Here is a 12,711-nt window from a genome sequence, read left to right as displayed (position 1 = left end):
CCCCCTCACTCCCCTACCGTCCCTCCAATTGCTGCCCACAAGGCCACAAAAATAACCAGGCAGGAGGTGTGTGAATATGACCCAGAGCCAGGAACATCCTGTATCTCAAGCTCTAAGTCTTTGACTACAACCCTTCCTGGTGCTTTGGGAACATCAGCCCCAATTTCTGGCTTTTTCAGAGGAAAGGAGGAGGAGAACAAAGGGCAAGGAAGGAGGGGAAGAGAGAAGGAAGAAAGGAAGGAGAAAGAAGAATGGTAAAAAGGAAGAAAAAGAGATGGCAGAGTAGGAGGAAGACATGACTCCCTTCCAAAAGGGTGCTGGTAGAATTAATTGGTGTTGATTCAGTGTCTTTGTGGAAGTAAAGCTCAGATATGCAATTGGTAGTGAGTATCATCTCTATTAAAGTGGCAACTTTGTTAATGAGAGTTAAGCTTTCTGCAAGTGGCAAACTCCCCACAGTCTAATTAAAGCAGCTCACATATATCACCAACTCACTAGCGAGGTAGAAGAATAAGTATTTCCCATTCAGACATTCCAGGCAATGTCACTGGTCACTTGATATCAGAATGGGGCTTTAGGGGGTGGCCTCTTCCATCCAGGCCTTATCTTTTCTATGCTTCATGCTTAACGAGGATATCAGTCTTTTGGAAAGAACCCAGGGGAACCAATCAACTTACTTTGAGATTCATATCCATGATCTGAACAGAACTGCCATTAAAAGGAACCCCTGCACTGTACAAATTAAGGAATTTTTGGTTTTGTGTCCATCTTCTCTTCAAACCACCTAGAAAGGTGTATATTTTGATACAAGAGGAAGGAGTTTTCCCTTCATATGGAGCATGGCATAACTTCCATTAACTATCTGTGCAACCTTGGACAAATTATGTAAAATTTCTGGGCTTTGGTTTTCTCCTCAGCAAAACAAAACAAAACAAAACAAAAAACCAAAAAAATCCAAACCCCAAAACAGCAAAAACAAACCCCCCAAATAACCAAACAACCACCACCACCACAACAAAAAAAATGAATGTTGAACTAGATATTCTCTAAGGTCCCTTCTAGCTCTAGCAATCTATGAACTTACTTTAAAATTGATGAAAGAAAGAATGAAAAATGGATATGCTTCTGAAAGAGGGAGTGCTTTTCAGTAAACCAGCCAGTCGGAGAGGAAAAAAAGTAAGGATTCCCGGAGGGCTGGGGAGAGGGAGCTCAGAGAGAAGTAGTTAGATTTCAGCTTGCATTAGACAGACAGATTTAAACTCTGGGAAGACTGGCAATACTGTTTCCCTAGGAAGTTCCTGAGATGAGAACTGGGTTTCCTCTTGGGACCTTTTTCCATGAGTTGTCTCCTAATTCTCTGAGTCTGTGGCATCACCAACTCCCACTGTGGCCTCAATCTAGGCTCCCTCACTTCTTTAGAAGTAGAATGGCTATTCCCAAAGTTAATATGTTCTAATAGAAAATGTGCAGGTTTTTTTTTTTCTGCAGAAAAATTCTAGGTGTCCTGTTGGACTGAATTTTGCCTGGTTACAAGGATCTGGGTCAGGGAATATAATTTACTCTGAAATCATGAGAGCACTATGGATTCAAATGTCTGTTATTTGAAAAGTGCTGTGAATTTGTGGAGTAGTGGAGAGAGAACTAGTGGTTGTATAGTCAACAAGGTAGGCTTCAAATTCCTGTTTGTGTGATCAATATTAGTTACATCCTCCATAAACTGAGGATTAAATTTTTGTCATCTGCAAAAAGAAGGGATTGGATCTTGATCAAATGAAAAAACAGTTTTGCAGTTTCCTGGCTGGCACAGATCTTTAATGCAGCTCTGCCCAGTATGCAGACTGGGATCAAAGCTAGACTACTTAGTACCCTCTATATCCTTTTTTTCTCCCTCTCTGTTATGAGAGTACCTTCAAAAAAGGGTGCCACTCTAGATTTCAGAGAACTCATCTGAGGAGCTGGAGTTCTTCCTGATCCCCTTATCCGAGAAAGCAGAGACTATGAATGAAAGGGAGAAATAGATGGGAGCAAAGAAGGGCATACACCATTTACTTTCTTGTCTTTCCCGTCTACCCTCACACACAGATCAGGACTAGTGTGGATCCTTTCCTTTAGTTCACATGTAGGGTTTGTATAAATTGGCATGTAGATTATATTTACACTTCTAAGTTTAAGTAGGGAATTGAAACAATCATTCATAACAAGCCAGATATCCCTCAATACCTTCTGCCTCGTTTCAATATTTAGATATGTTAGCCACAACTGAATTTTGAGCACCCACAATTGTCTATTTAATTAATAAATGTATTGCTATTGACTTGGAGATGATCAGGAACAAGGGAAGGTTCTCCCTCTTGGCTAGGTGATGAGTAACATTCTCCATTCCCTCCACTCTACCTGAAGTTGCAATAATTTCTGTTCTACATTTCCAAGGCTGAAAAAAGTCTTCCACTACATTTCAAATCGTGACCACAGACCTTGAGGATTGGCACTGACCCATTCACTCCACCATGATTCAGGTTAAGGACAGACCTTAGCTCCTGGTCTGACCGAGCAAACAGTAAACATGGCTGAGTCAGGAGGCCCCCTCCAGGATCTAGCAAATCTGCAGCCCAGCAGCTCAACCTGTGGGCACCCAGTGCTATTAAAAAAAAATTTTTTTTTAAAGTTCCCCTAATAAGCTTTCTTCATTGAAGCGGAGGATTGGCTTAGAAAACTTAAAGACACAAGAATGAAGAACCTGAGGAGAATGTCCACTTTAGACTCTCAGCCTGGGATTTGCAACCTGGGATTCACTCCCCACTCTTCTTAGGGCTGATGAGGAAACTCCAATTCTTCTGTTATTTCCTGCCTCCTTCTTTATTCACTATCTCTTAGAGCCTCCCCCAAGGCTCTTGGAGTAAAAGGTCGATGAAAGGTTGAAGGTGTGGCATCATCCCAATGCTCCCATATCCCAGTCTGTGTATTACACTGCAACATGGATCTCCCCGGTTAGTGGAGAAGAAAAGAGAAGCCAACGCCAATCTTGAAAGCTGGGGAAAATAGGCCAGCAGGAAAGAAACGGCGCAGCCAGCCTTCCCCCTTCTGAAGATGGTTTCGAGTTTGTTTTTAGCTGTTGACCCCATACAGTAACACCAGGGATCCACACCTCTCTCAAAAACCACTGGCCTTGCAAATTTCCCCACTGCTCAAAAATCTCGACTTTGGCTCAGTGTAGTGCGGTGGCATTGTTAGGAATCCGCTCTGAGCGAGCAGGTGCATTTTTCCTTTGGTTTCCACCTAGGTAACGAGATTTGCACAAGAAAACACAAAACCCAAACAAGAACTAGAATCATCCCGGATTCAGAGGCAGAGAAATGGTCGAAGTGCCGTCGGGGCTGGAGTCAGCAGCTTTCGTTTTCTTCTGTTGCACCAAGTGCGCCGCTAGGTGGCGCCAAAGGCTCGTTGTCTTCAGGCACTGCCGCGCCTCGCCCAGCTCTTGGAAGGTGTAGCTGCTTGGAGTTTGGGGAGCCCTCCATTCCGTCCTCAGCCCCCTTCACCTCGGATTTGGCCCAGAGCAGAGTCCACATTCACACACGCCCTCCACCCAGGTCCCCGGAAATGCTAAGGCCTTTGAAGTGAGGTTGGAAACTAAATAAATAAATGGAAAAAATAACAAAGATTGTTTTATTTGAAATACATTGGGGCAAGGATTTTCCCCTTACTCTCTTCTTGAGGATTGCATTAAATCCACCCCTGTAAGGACCTAAAGAAGTAATCATTAAAAAATTTTAAACAATAAAAAGGAAGGGGTATCTAGTTGGGGCGGGGAGGGAAGTGGGGGGAAGGCTGGCGATGAGGAAGGCGAGAGAAACACACCACGGTGTGAATATAGCCAAGTATTCCATTTATTAACAAAATAAGTCTTACCAACGGAGAGAGCTCTATTCATCCAAAACTGGCCCCACAGCCTCCGCGCTGCGCAAGACTGTGGAGGAGTAGGGGACAGAATGGGAGGGGCTAGAGAGCAGGCTGGGGAGGCGGGAGGGAGTATAGTAGGTCACCTAGTATGCCTTGCCCACTTGCCTGCTGGCTCCGGGGGGAGCTGATCCAGGTAGGGACAGAAAGCTTGAGGCCTGGAGATTCGGACGGAGGTTTCTATCTAGTTTGCTCCCTCCCTCCAAATGTTTTCTCAATTGTATTAAGATGGCATTTGATTGAAAAATTTTAAACCGGTCTCCTGATCTGGAGATGTCTGAAGAGAGAGGTCCCCCTTTCTCTCCTTTACATCCAGGGTTGCTGCCCCAATAGGGGATTAAAAAAAGAAAGAAAGAAAGAAAGAAAGAAAGGACTATAAAGCACTTGGTAGACTAGAAAGAGCCAGGCTTTCATGCCACAGCCCATCTAGAACTTTGAATTAAGGTGGGCCCTGATGATTAGGTTCCCAAGGGTATTGTATTACCCGTCCCTTTTGGCAGGGAGATTCCTGATGACCGTGTATATTTGGGGTGTTGGGGTGAATGGAAATGCTCAGTTGGGCTGTTTGGGACTCAATATCGGGGAAACTGCCGCCATTGACCCAGAGGGGCTTCTTGGGGGCAGGTCGAGGAAAGGTTCTGTGCCTTCCGGACCAGTGCCTCCAAGTGTAGCATGGAGAGAGGGAGAGGCAGTGCCAAGGGAGGGAGGGGAAAGCAAAGCCCAGGAGCAACAAGACAGCACTGCCATTGAACCTTGGGCCTGCTGGACTCCCCTTCACTCCAAATATATATATAAAAAAAAAAATCACCTGTTACCTGTACAAAGGGAAAAAAAATACCAATGGAAACAAGGAGAGAAAAGGTGGATAGAAGAACAATGTACTATCAAGTGTCAAGAACATGCAAGAAACTCCTCAGAAAAGGAACAAAAAACCCAAGAATCCAAGAACCCCGATTCCCCCTCCTCCCAATAAAACCAAACCAATCAAAAAAGAAACAAAGGGAGGTAAGGAAGAAGCAAGTCTAAAACCCAAACCTGACTAAGAAAAGAAAAGGTGTGGGGATCTTTTGTTCACTTGATAATTATTATTATTTGGGGGGGGGGGAACACAGACTTTTTGCATAACATTGACTCGTGGGCCATTAATGCACTTATATTCCCAGCTTGTAAGCTAATAGTACAGTAAATAAATACACAGTCCAGGAGGGTGGGGTCAGGAAGGGGACTCCAAGGAGGGAGGGAGTAATGGTGGAGGCTGCTGCCCTTGGTGGTAGAGGTGGTGGTAGTGGTAGTGGTAGTGGTAGTGGTGGTGGTGGTGGTGGTGGCAGTAAGGAGGTGGAAGAGAAGGAGGCTGAGCTGAGGGTTAGGGTCGGGGAGAAGAGGCTGTAGTTACTGGTATCCAAGAGCGGAGGCTGAGGAGAGTCTCTGTCCGTAGAGCGCATATGGCGAGTAGTAGGGTCCTGCTGTGGGTAGGGATGGCACAGCTAAGCCCCCAGCTGTGGGCAAGTGGCTCTTGCCATAGGGGTGGTACCGGCTTAACCCCAAAGTATGTGGACTCCGCAAGGACAGCGACCCGGGGCTGCCGGGGGCGGCGGGTGGAGGGAGGTGTAGGTGACAGGAAGCTGCAGCCGCAGCGGCGGCTGCACTGCTCAGGCCCGACCCCCCGGGGTAAGCGGCTAGTAGTTTCTCAGCGCCGGGAAGGGCTGTGTGGGTCCGTAGGTGGCTGAGCAACTCCTCCGAGGTGGCGAAGCGCTTGTCACATGGCCCGCTGGCCGCCACCCAGTTACAGCTGTGTGGCAGCGGTTCGTTCTGTAGCATGAAGCCGTAGGTGTATAGTGGATGTCCCGGGAGCGCAGCCTGCGCTGCGCTCGAGGAGAGGGCTGCGGGCTGAAGCGGATGGCCAGGGTACACGAGTGGGTAGCCCCCCGGCTTTAGGCTAGGCCCGGTGGGCTCGTGTGCACTGCAAGTAGAGCAGCTAGAGCCACCCAGGTGTGAGGAGGCGCTGTGGTAACCTCCCAGGCAGTAGGGGTCCCGGCATAATCCCTGCAGGAATGAGGGTGGCGAGGCGCCAGTCAACGGGCTGGAGCTGGGGGGCTTGCCGGGAGGCAGGCCCAGCCCCCCGGACAGCTGACCCCCCACCAGTCCAGATTTGCTAGGATCCAGACCAGGCACGAACTGGGACGGGTAGCCGGCGTAGGCGCCCACGATTGAGCCGTGATAGCCGATGCTGGAGGGTGGCAAGGGGAACACAGAGTGGCCTGGTTTGTAGGGAGACACAGGTGCCACGTGGCCGGCGCCCACCAACGCCGCGGGCGGCTCGGACTTGCGCCCGGAAGACCCAGCCTCCCCGCCGTGCGACGCGGGCTCGGCGCTGCGGCTCCCGGTTCCCGCCTCCGGGCTGGGCTTGGGTTCTTGATCTTTCTTGTCCAGGTCCCCTCCGCCCCCGCCTCCACCACCTCCACCGCCGCCGCTGCCTTTGCAGTCCGTATGGTGCGGCGACCCGCCCCGGGAGTTGCCGGGGGAGGAGGAGGTGGAAGAAGATGAGACTGGACCTCCGTGAGGGGGGAAAGGCGGGCAGGCTGCGCTGGGCACCCTGAACCCTGCCTTGTCTCCGGGGGAGGAAGAGGAAGAGGAGGAAGAGTTGGAAGAAGAGCCTCCGTCTTTGCGGGAATCCCCGCCAGACCCCTTGGAGTAGGGCTTGAAGCTGGATTTATCCTCGGTCGGTGAGTCCCCTAGCTGTTTGAGAGCCGCAGAAGCTGAGGAGGCGGCTGAGGAGGAGCGACCAGAGTCCTTCTCTGCCCCAAGTCCGTTGGCCGCCGCCGCTGCCACAGAGTTGAGCTTGGAGGAGGGTGGTGGATCAGGTTTGCCGATCTGAGAGCAGGTTTGGGCCAGCAGCGCCAGCGGGCTTTTCTTGGCGTCCAGCTGCGAGAGACAGCGACGGGGGGAGGGGGAAAGAGAGGAAGAGAGAAAGGAGGTAAAAGGACAGTGAGATAACGAGACTAAGCGGATGGAGCGCGAGGGAGCCCCGGGGAGCTGGGGGTGACCGTGGGAAGGTGCTAGGGGCAATAAGCACCCATGGGGAGGGTGGAACGGAGCGGGGGATAACTGGAATCTCCCTCCCCCAACGTGAGTTAGCAACCAAGATTTCTTAGGCCCCGGAGGAAGAGGAAGGATAAAGGCCACCTTAAGGGTCACTTTCCTGGCCTATTTGTGACTCTCCTAAACATGACTGCCTAGGGTGTACTTGTGTCGGGGGGGGGCGGTGTGGGTGGGTTCCTGACTCTTAGGGCCTGGGAGAAAGAAAATATCGTCTCTTTGGGGAGGGAATGCAGGGGAATAGAATGGAAGAGAACAGCCAGCTGTGGAAGGAACTCAGCTTTTATTTGCCTACTAAACGAGGAGAGCAAGGATCTGGCTCTTCGTTCCCCTTCCACGTCCACCCCCTACACTTCAAGTTCCAGGGAAAAACTTATACCCCAGTTAAGCGAACTTAAAGGTCACCGGAGGCGCATAGGGGCACGGGAGTAGGGGGCGTGGATGATCGCATTCCCGGCGAAGGGCCGGCTAGTGCACCCACTGCAGCGCCCCAGGGGAGGGCGCCCCAAGAACGGAGTGGGGAGGATTTTCAGCTTTTCGGACGGGGACCGGAGAGTGGACTGGACGGGACTTAAAGGCGGAGAGGTGTTTATTGAATCAGTGAGGGGATGGCGGTAGTGGGGTCGTTGCAGCATTTAAGATTCTTTCGAGTAGGGACGGGAGGTGGGGCGGGGCGCGGGGGTGGGAAGTCTAGATCCCACCGCAAGATTGCCTCTAGGAACCTTGAAGCTCGGCACAGTGCTGACCAGGGAAAGAGGATTAACAGGGAGCAAAGAAACTAGGCAGCAAAAATCTACTCGTAGGAGGGATAAGCCTAGAGGTGTAAGCAATGCTCCAGTAGTATCAACCGCTGATCCTACTCCCCTTCCTCCGCGTCCCCCTCCCCCGCCCCAGTCCACTAGAGCGACCCGATTCCACTAAGCGGAGCTCGGAGGTCCTGGGGTATAAGGATAGGGATCTCAGGGAATAGGGCTGCCGTTTCAGGCAGGACTTGGGCAATAGATAGTGGAGGGTGGGAGTGGGGGGGGGGGCGGTCGACGTAGTTTGCTGAGCAGGGACTGACCTCGATGGGGCTGACTGGAGTGGAGGAAAGCGGCTGCAGGTATTCCGGGTGCAAGAGGTGGCCGGTGTGCGCGCTCAGCATCTTCAGTACCCTGATGGGGAGTCGGTTCGCCTGCCGCAGGGGGTCCGCCGGAGGCAGGAGGGACACCGCCGCCGGGACCACTGGTCTCTTCCCTCCGCCGCCGCTCTGGCTGTTGCCGCTGCCGCCGCCGCCGCTGCCGCTGCTGCTGCTTTCCGGTGTCCTTGGGTTAGATCCAGCGGGCGAATCGCTCATTTGGAGGAGGCAGCGCCACGGGCGGGGACGGGGGGGCGGGGAGGGGGAGCACCGGGGAGGCGAGCTCCCGGGGCGGGCGGGCTCGCTCCGCAGTGCCGAACTGGGTGCAGCAGCCAACCGCTCCTCCTCCTCCTCCTCCTCCTCCTCCTCCACCTCCCCTCCTCCGTTGCCGCTGCCACCGCCGCCACCACCGCCAGCACCACCGCCGCTGGCCCCGGCGAAGAACACAAAAACCTTCCCCTTTCCTTAGCCACACGTCAAATACCCGCGATCGGCAGCCACACTTCAAAGGGATAGCCGCGCCCGCCCAATCGCTGCTCTCCCAGGGACCCTGGGGCGGGGAGAGCGGGCAGGAGGGGGGCCGGCCTAGTCGGGTGGGAGGGGAGATGCTTAAAGGAGCCCGGTGCTGCCTCCGCGGACGCCTCAGCTTCCCGGATTCAGCAGCGGTTCCTCCTTTCCCCCCCACTCCCCAACCCTCCACCTATCCTCTCCCCACTGGGCGTCCCTCGCCTAGGGGATCCCTGTAATCACTGAGAAGCCTTCCGGAATCCGGAGCAAAACGGATTTCTACCGCCCCTCTCTTTCTCTCTCTAGGATCTCACCCCTTCCCCACTTTCCACCGTGGGGGTGTCCCGAGGACCAAAAGAGGTGCTAGGAGTGTAGCTGCGCCCGAAGTTGGGGTGGACGCAGTAGTCGGTCCCCAACCTTTCTCTGTTGCTGCTTCCTGAAAGCTCCGAATCAGCAGGAGAAGGTCCGGATACCCTCTCGGGGGTAGCGTTTCGGTGTCCACGTCTTCACTCCAAGTCGACCTAGGAGTGTTAACTCTCTTGGCAGCGAAGGGAAGAGAGCGCTTGGCCCTGGACTCTGAGGCACCTCCTGGTCCTGGGCGGGTGGTGCCGAGCGGTCAGCTTGAAGTACTGTCTAATGATCTGTCAGGTCCCAAGCAGACAAGTTAGGGAGAGGAACCGCTCTGAGGTGATGTCATCGCCGCGGCATTACCTCTCCTGCTCAGCGGAGACTTCTACCTGTGGGTAATGCTCTCCTACCTCGTTCTCCCTTGCCCCGGCCTGCCTGGTGCTCTGTGAGCGAATGTTGATTTATTACTCGGATATTTGAAGTGTTTCGTGTTTCCTTTCATGTCCTCTCTAGAGGCAGAAAATTCTTTCCCTCACTACCACGCCTGGTGGCTGTTTGCTGCTACTTATGGAGTTCCAATCACTGGTGAGACCCGAATCCCAGCAAAAGGTTTCTCAACAACTGGGGCTGGGCACCCCCTTCTACCTACTCTCCCTTCTATAGAGTTCTATAGAGTTACAGAGACTTAAATGCATATACACGTCCTTATGTATCTAAACACTCTCTCCCAGGATGTATGCCTGTATGCATGTGCCTTCTTATAGGAAGGACGCATATGGAAAGGATGGAAATTTTGGAAGGGAATGGAAAGACCAGGCTCTGGACTGACTCAGAACCTGAGCTCAAGTCCTCCTCTCATACCTCCTCTATGACCACGGACAAATGGCTTAATCTAGGCCTCCATAACTTTTCTGGGACCTAGTTACCTCATCTGTAGACTGTTGAGGCGGCTCCTTCTAGATTTGTGATTCTCTATGTGTTGTAGACAAGCCCGTAACATCACTAAGATGGAGAAATGCTTTCTTATTGTGATGACAGCATTTGCCAGGGTCATCTACAGCCGAAAACAACAACAACCAAACAAACAACAACACTAGTTTGGGGTTTTTTTTGTTGTTTTTTTTTTCACACCTTTAGAACCCAGCCTGATACATTGTTTCTCTAAATCAAGGCTTTGGTTTTTTTGTTGTTTGGTTGGAGTGCTTTGATTGTGGGTAATTGGAGATGAAAAGATATATCAGAGAAATACAATTCTTGCTTAGATACAGTTCTTAGGATTGCCCCCATATAAACTTCAGGCTCAGAAATGTCTTTTCTTGGCTCTCTCTTTAGTCACTGGAAGTGAAGTTCCAACACATGCTTACCACCAGGACTCCTCTCCCATCTACCATCAGTCACTCTGTTTTTTCAGACCTGCCACTTGTCTATATTCAGGGAGGGCCCCCATACCAACCTAAAATGCACTGTTCTCTAGGGCTTGGTTCACATCCATCTAGCCTAGACAACCAAGATATAATTCTGAAATGATAGAATTTTAGATATGGGAGGAACCTTAAAGAATATCTAATGAATATAATTTAGTTCAAGATATAAAGGAATAGGGAGAGAAACCCTGTAAGGGAGTAATTTAATCTGAAGGAAATATTTTTAATTAGTCAATCATCTATTAAATACTTATAGGCACTGAGATCCAAGAACAAAAGAATGAAACAATCACTAATTGAAATGAGCTCTTATTCTGAAGAAGGAAGATAAGTGCATATGGGATATCCTAAAAGTCTTAGTATATCTGTATTTGGGCTTTGGGGAGAACTTGTATAAAATTTACAGCATAAATATATTTGTATTTGTAACTATCAATATATGAGAGGCAGGTAGTTGGCTCATTGGATAAAGAGCCAGGCCTAGAGATGAGAAGTCCTGGGTTCAAATGTGGCCTCAGATATTTCCTAGCTGTGTCTAGCTCTTAGCATTTTTCTGTCTTGGAATCAATAGATTCTAAGACAGAAGGTGAGGGTTAAAAATCAACACACTGTAAATACATACACATATAGAGTAGTTAAATAAAAAGTACTTTGGAAGGTAGAGCATTAGCAGTTGAGGGGGCTCAGAAAAGACTTCATGCAGAAGATGGTGCTTGAGCTGCATCTTCAAGAAAAAGAAGTATGAATTTATGAAGCAGAGGAAAAGGCAGGTCTGCATTCCAGGCATGGAGAATGGTCATTGCAAAAGCATGGAGAAGAGAGATAGCCAGTTTGGCTGGATCTCAGAATGTGGGAGTAAGAGTAATGTCCAATGAGACTGGAAAGATAGTTTGAGGGAAAGCTAATTAAAGTTTATACTTGATCCTATAGGCAATAGGAGCTAAGGTGGTGTGGTGTATAGAGTGCTGGGCCTGCAGTCAGGAAAACCTGAGTTCAAATCCAGCCTCAGACATTTACTAGCTGTATGATCCTAGGCAAGTCACTTCTCCTTGCTTGCCTCTGTCTCCTCATCTGGAAAATGGGCTGGAGAAGGAAATGACAAACCACTCCAGTGTCCCTGCCAAAAAAAACTCCACACCAGGTCACAGAGTCAGAAATAATTCAACAACAATAAGAACCTAGGCAAAAAGGAAATCACTGTAATTGGTTGAGTTAAGGCAGTCCTTTAATCAGATCTACACTTAAGGAAAGTTATTTTGTCAGAAATCTGGGGGAGCAGAGTGGAGAGAGGCTTGAGGCTTGGAGACCAATTAAGGGACTGCTTCAATAATCTAGGCTAGAGAAGATAAGGACCTGAATTTGACTGGTAAAGGAGGTGACTGAGAGATAATGTTAAGGTAGAAAAGAAAAGATTTGTCAGTTGTTTGGATATGTAGAATGGGAGGGCGAAGCATATTGAGGATAATATAATCTGAGAAACTGGTGGTGCCCTTGAGACAAAGGGAAGTTGGGAAGAAAGGAGAGTTTACAGGGAAAGATAAAGAGTTGAGCTTTAGATATGTGGAATTTAAGATGTCTCTGAGTCATTCAGTTTTTAAAATGTTCAATAGACGACAAGGTGGGACTCAAGCTCAGAGAAGACTGGAATTGTATGTATAGATTCAAGAGTAATCTGGGTAGAGGTGATAGTTAAATCCGTGTGACCTGATGATGTTCCTAAGGGAGAGTAGAGACAAATAAAAAAGAAGTTCCAGAGCAGAACTTTGGGGAACATATAAAGGACCTGATACAGATTGTGGAGCCAGCCAAGGAGACTGAGAAGAAACCAGGACATACAAATCCAATATAGGAGGGAGTATCCAATAGCCAGCAATGTCAAACAAAGCAGATAGGTTGAGAAAGATTGAAAAAGACTGTGACATTTAGCATTAAGTGATCATTGATAACTTTGAGAGAGGTTTCAATTGAATAATGAGATCAAAAACCAGATTGCAAATGGTTGAAGAGTGAGTGAAAGATAAAGAATCAAAGAGAAAAAGGAGACAACTTTTTTTTGGCTGAGAATGTGGGAAGAGGTAGAGAATAGCTTAAGGGCATGTATGAAGGCATTATCAAGGAGGGAATTCCTTAATAGGAAGATGTTAGCTTTTAAGAGAGAGGTGGGTTGGGTTAATCAAGGATTCAATCTGCTGGAAAAGATTGGAGGGGATAGGATCAAATACTCATACTAAGGGATTGGAGTTAGAAGAGTTTCCTCCATGTCAA

The 12,711-nt window shown here is 49.4% G+C and overlaps 1 protein-coding gene across 1 annotated transcript; it reads right to left on the bottom strand.

The window, feature by feature from the left end:
• Positions 1–3,862: 3,862 nt before the first annotated feature.
• On the bottom strand, positions 3,863–8,720 carry ZNF703 (zinc finger protein 703). Its single transcript, XM_001381800.4, has 2 exons — positions 8,114–8,720; positions 3,863–6,876 (listed from the first exon to the last, which is right to left on the bottom strand). Exons 1-2 carry the CDS (start codon positions 8,384–8,386, stop codon positions 5,344–5,346), a joined length of 1,806 nt encoding a protein of 601 aa, XP_001381837.2. The 5' UTR covers positions 8,387–8,720; the 3' UTR covers positions 3,863–5,343.
• Positions 8,721–12,711: the final 3,991 nt, after the last annotated feature.

The sequence above is a fragment of the Monodelphis domestica genome, chromosome 1, assembly GCF_027887165.1.
Source record: "Monodelphis domestica isolate mMonDom1 chromosome 1, mMonDom1.pri, whole genome shotgun sequence".
Lineage (NCBI taxonomy): Eukaryota > Metazoa > Chordata > Mammalia > Didelphimorphia > Didelphidae > Monodelphis > Monodelphis domestica.
Note: the sequence above shows the minus strand (reverse complement) of the source record. Positions and strands in the feature narration are given on the sequence as shown.

Bases quoted from the DNA above. Each gene is read 5' to 3' on its own strand.
- ZNF703 (XM_001381800.4), bottom strand. From the start codon at position 8,386: ATGAGCGATTCGCCCGCTGGATCTAACCCAAGGACACCGGAAAGCAGC. The intron at 6,877-8,113 runs GTCAGTCCCTGC...TGTCTCTCGCAG, and splicing joins CTCCAGTCAGCCCCATCGAG to CTGGACGCCAAGAAAAGCCC.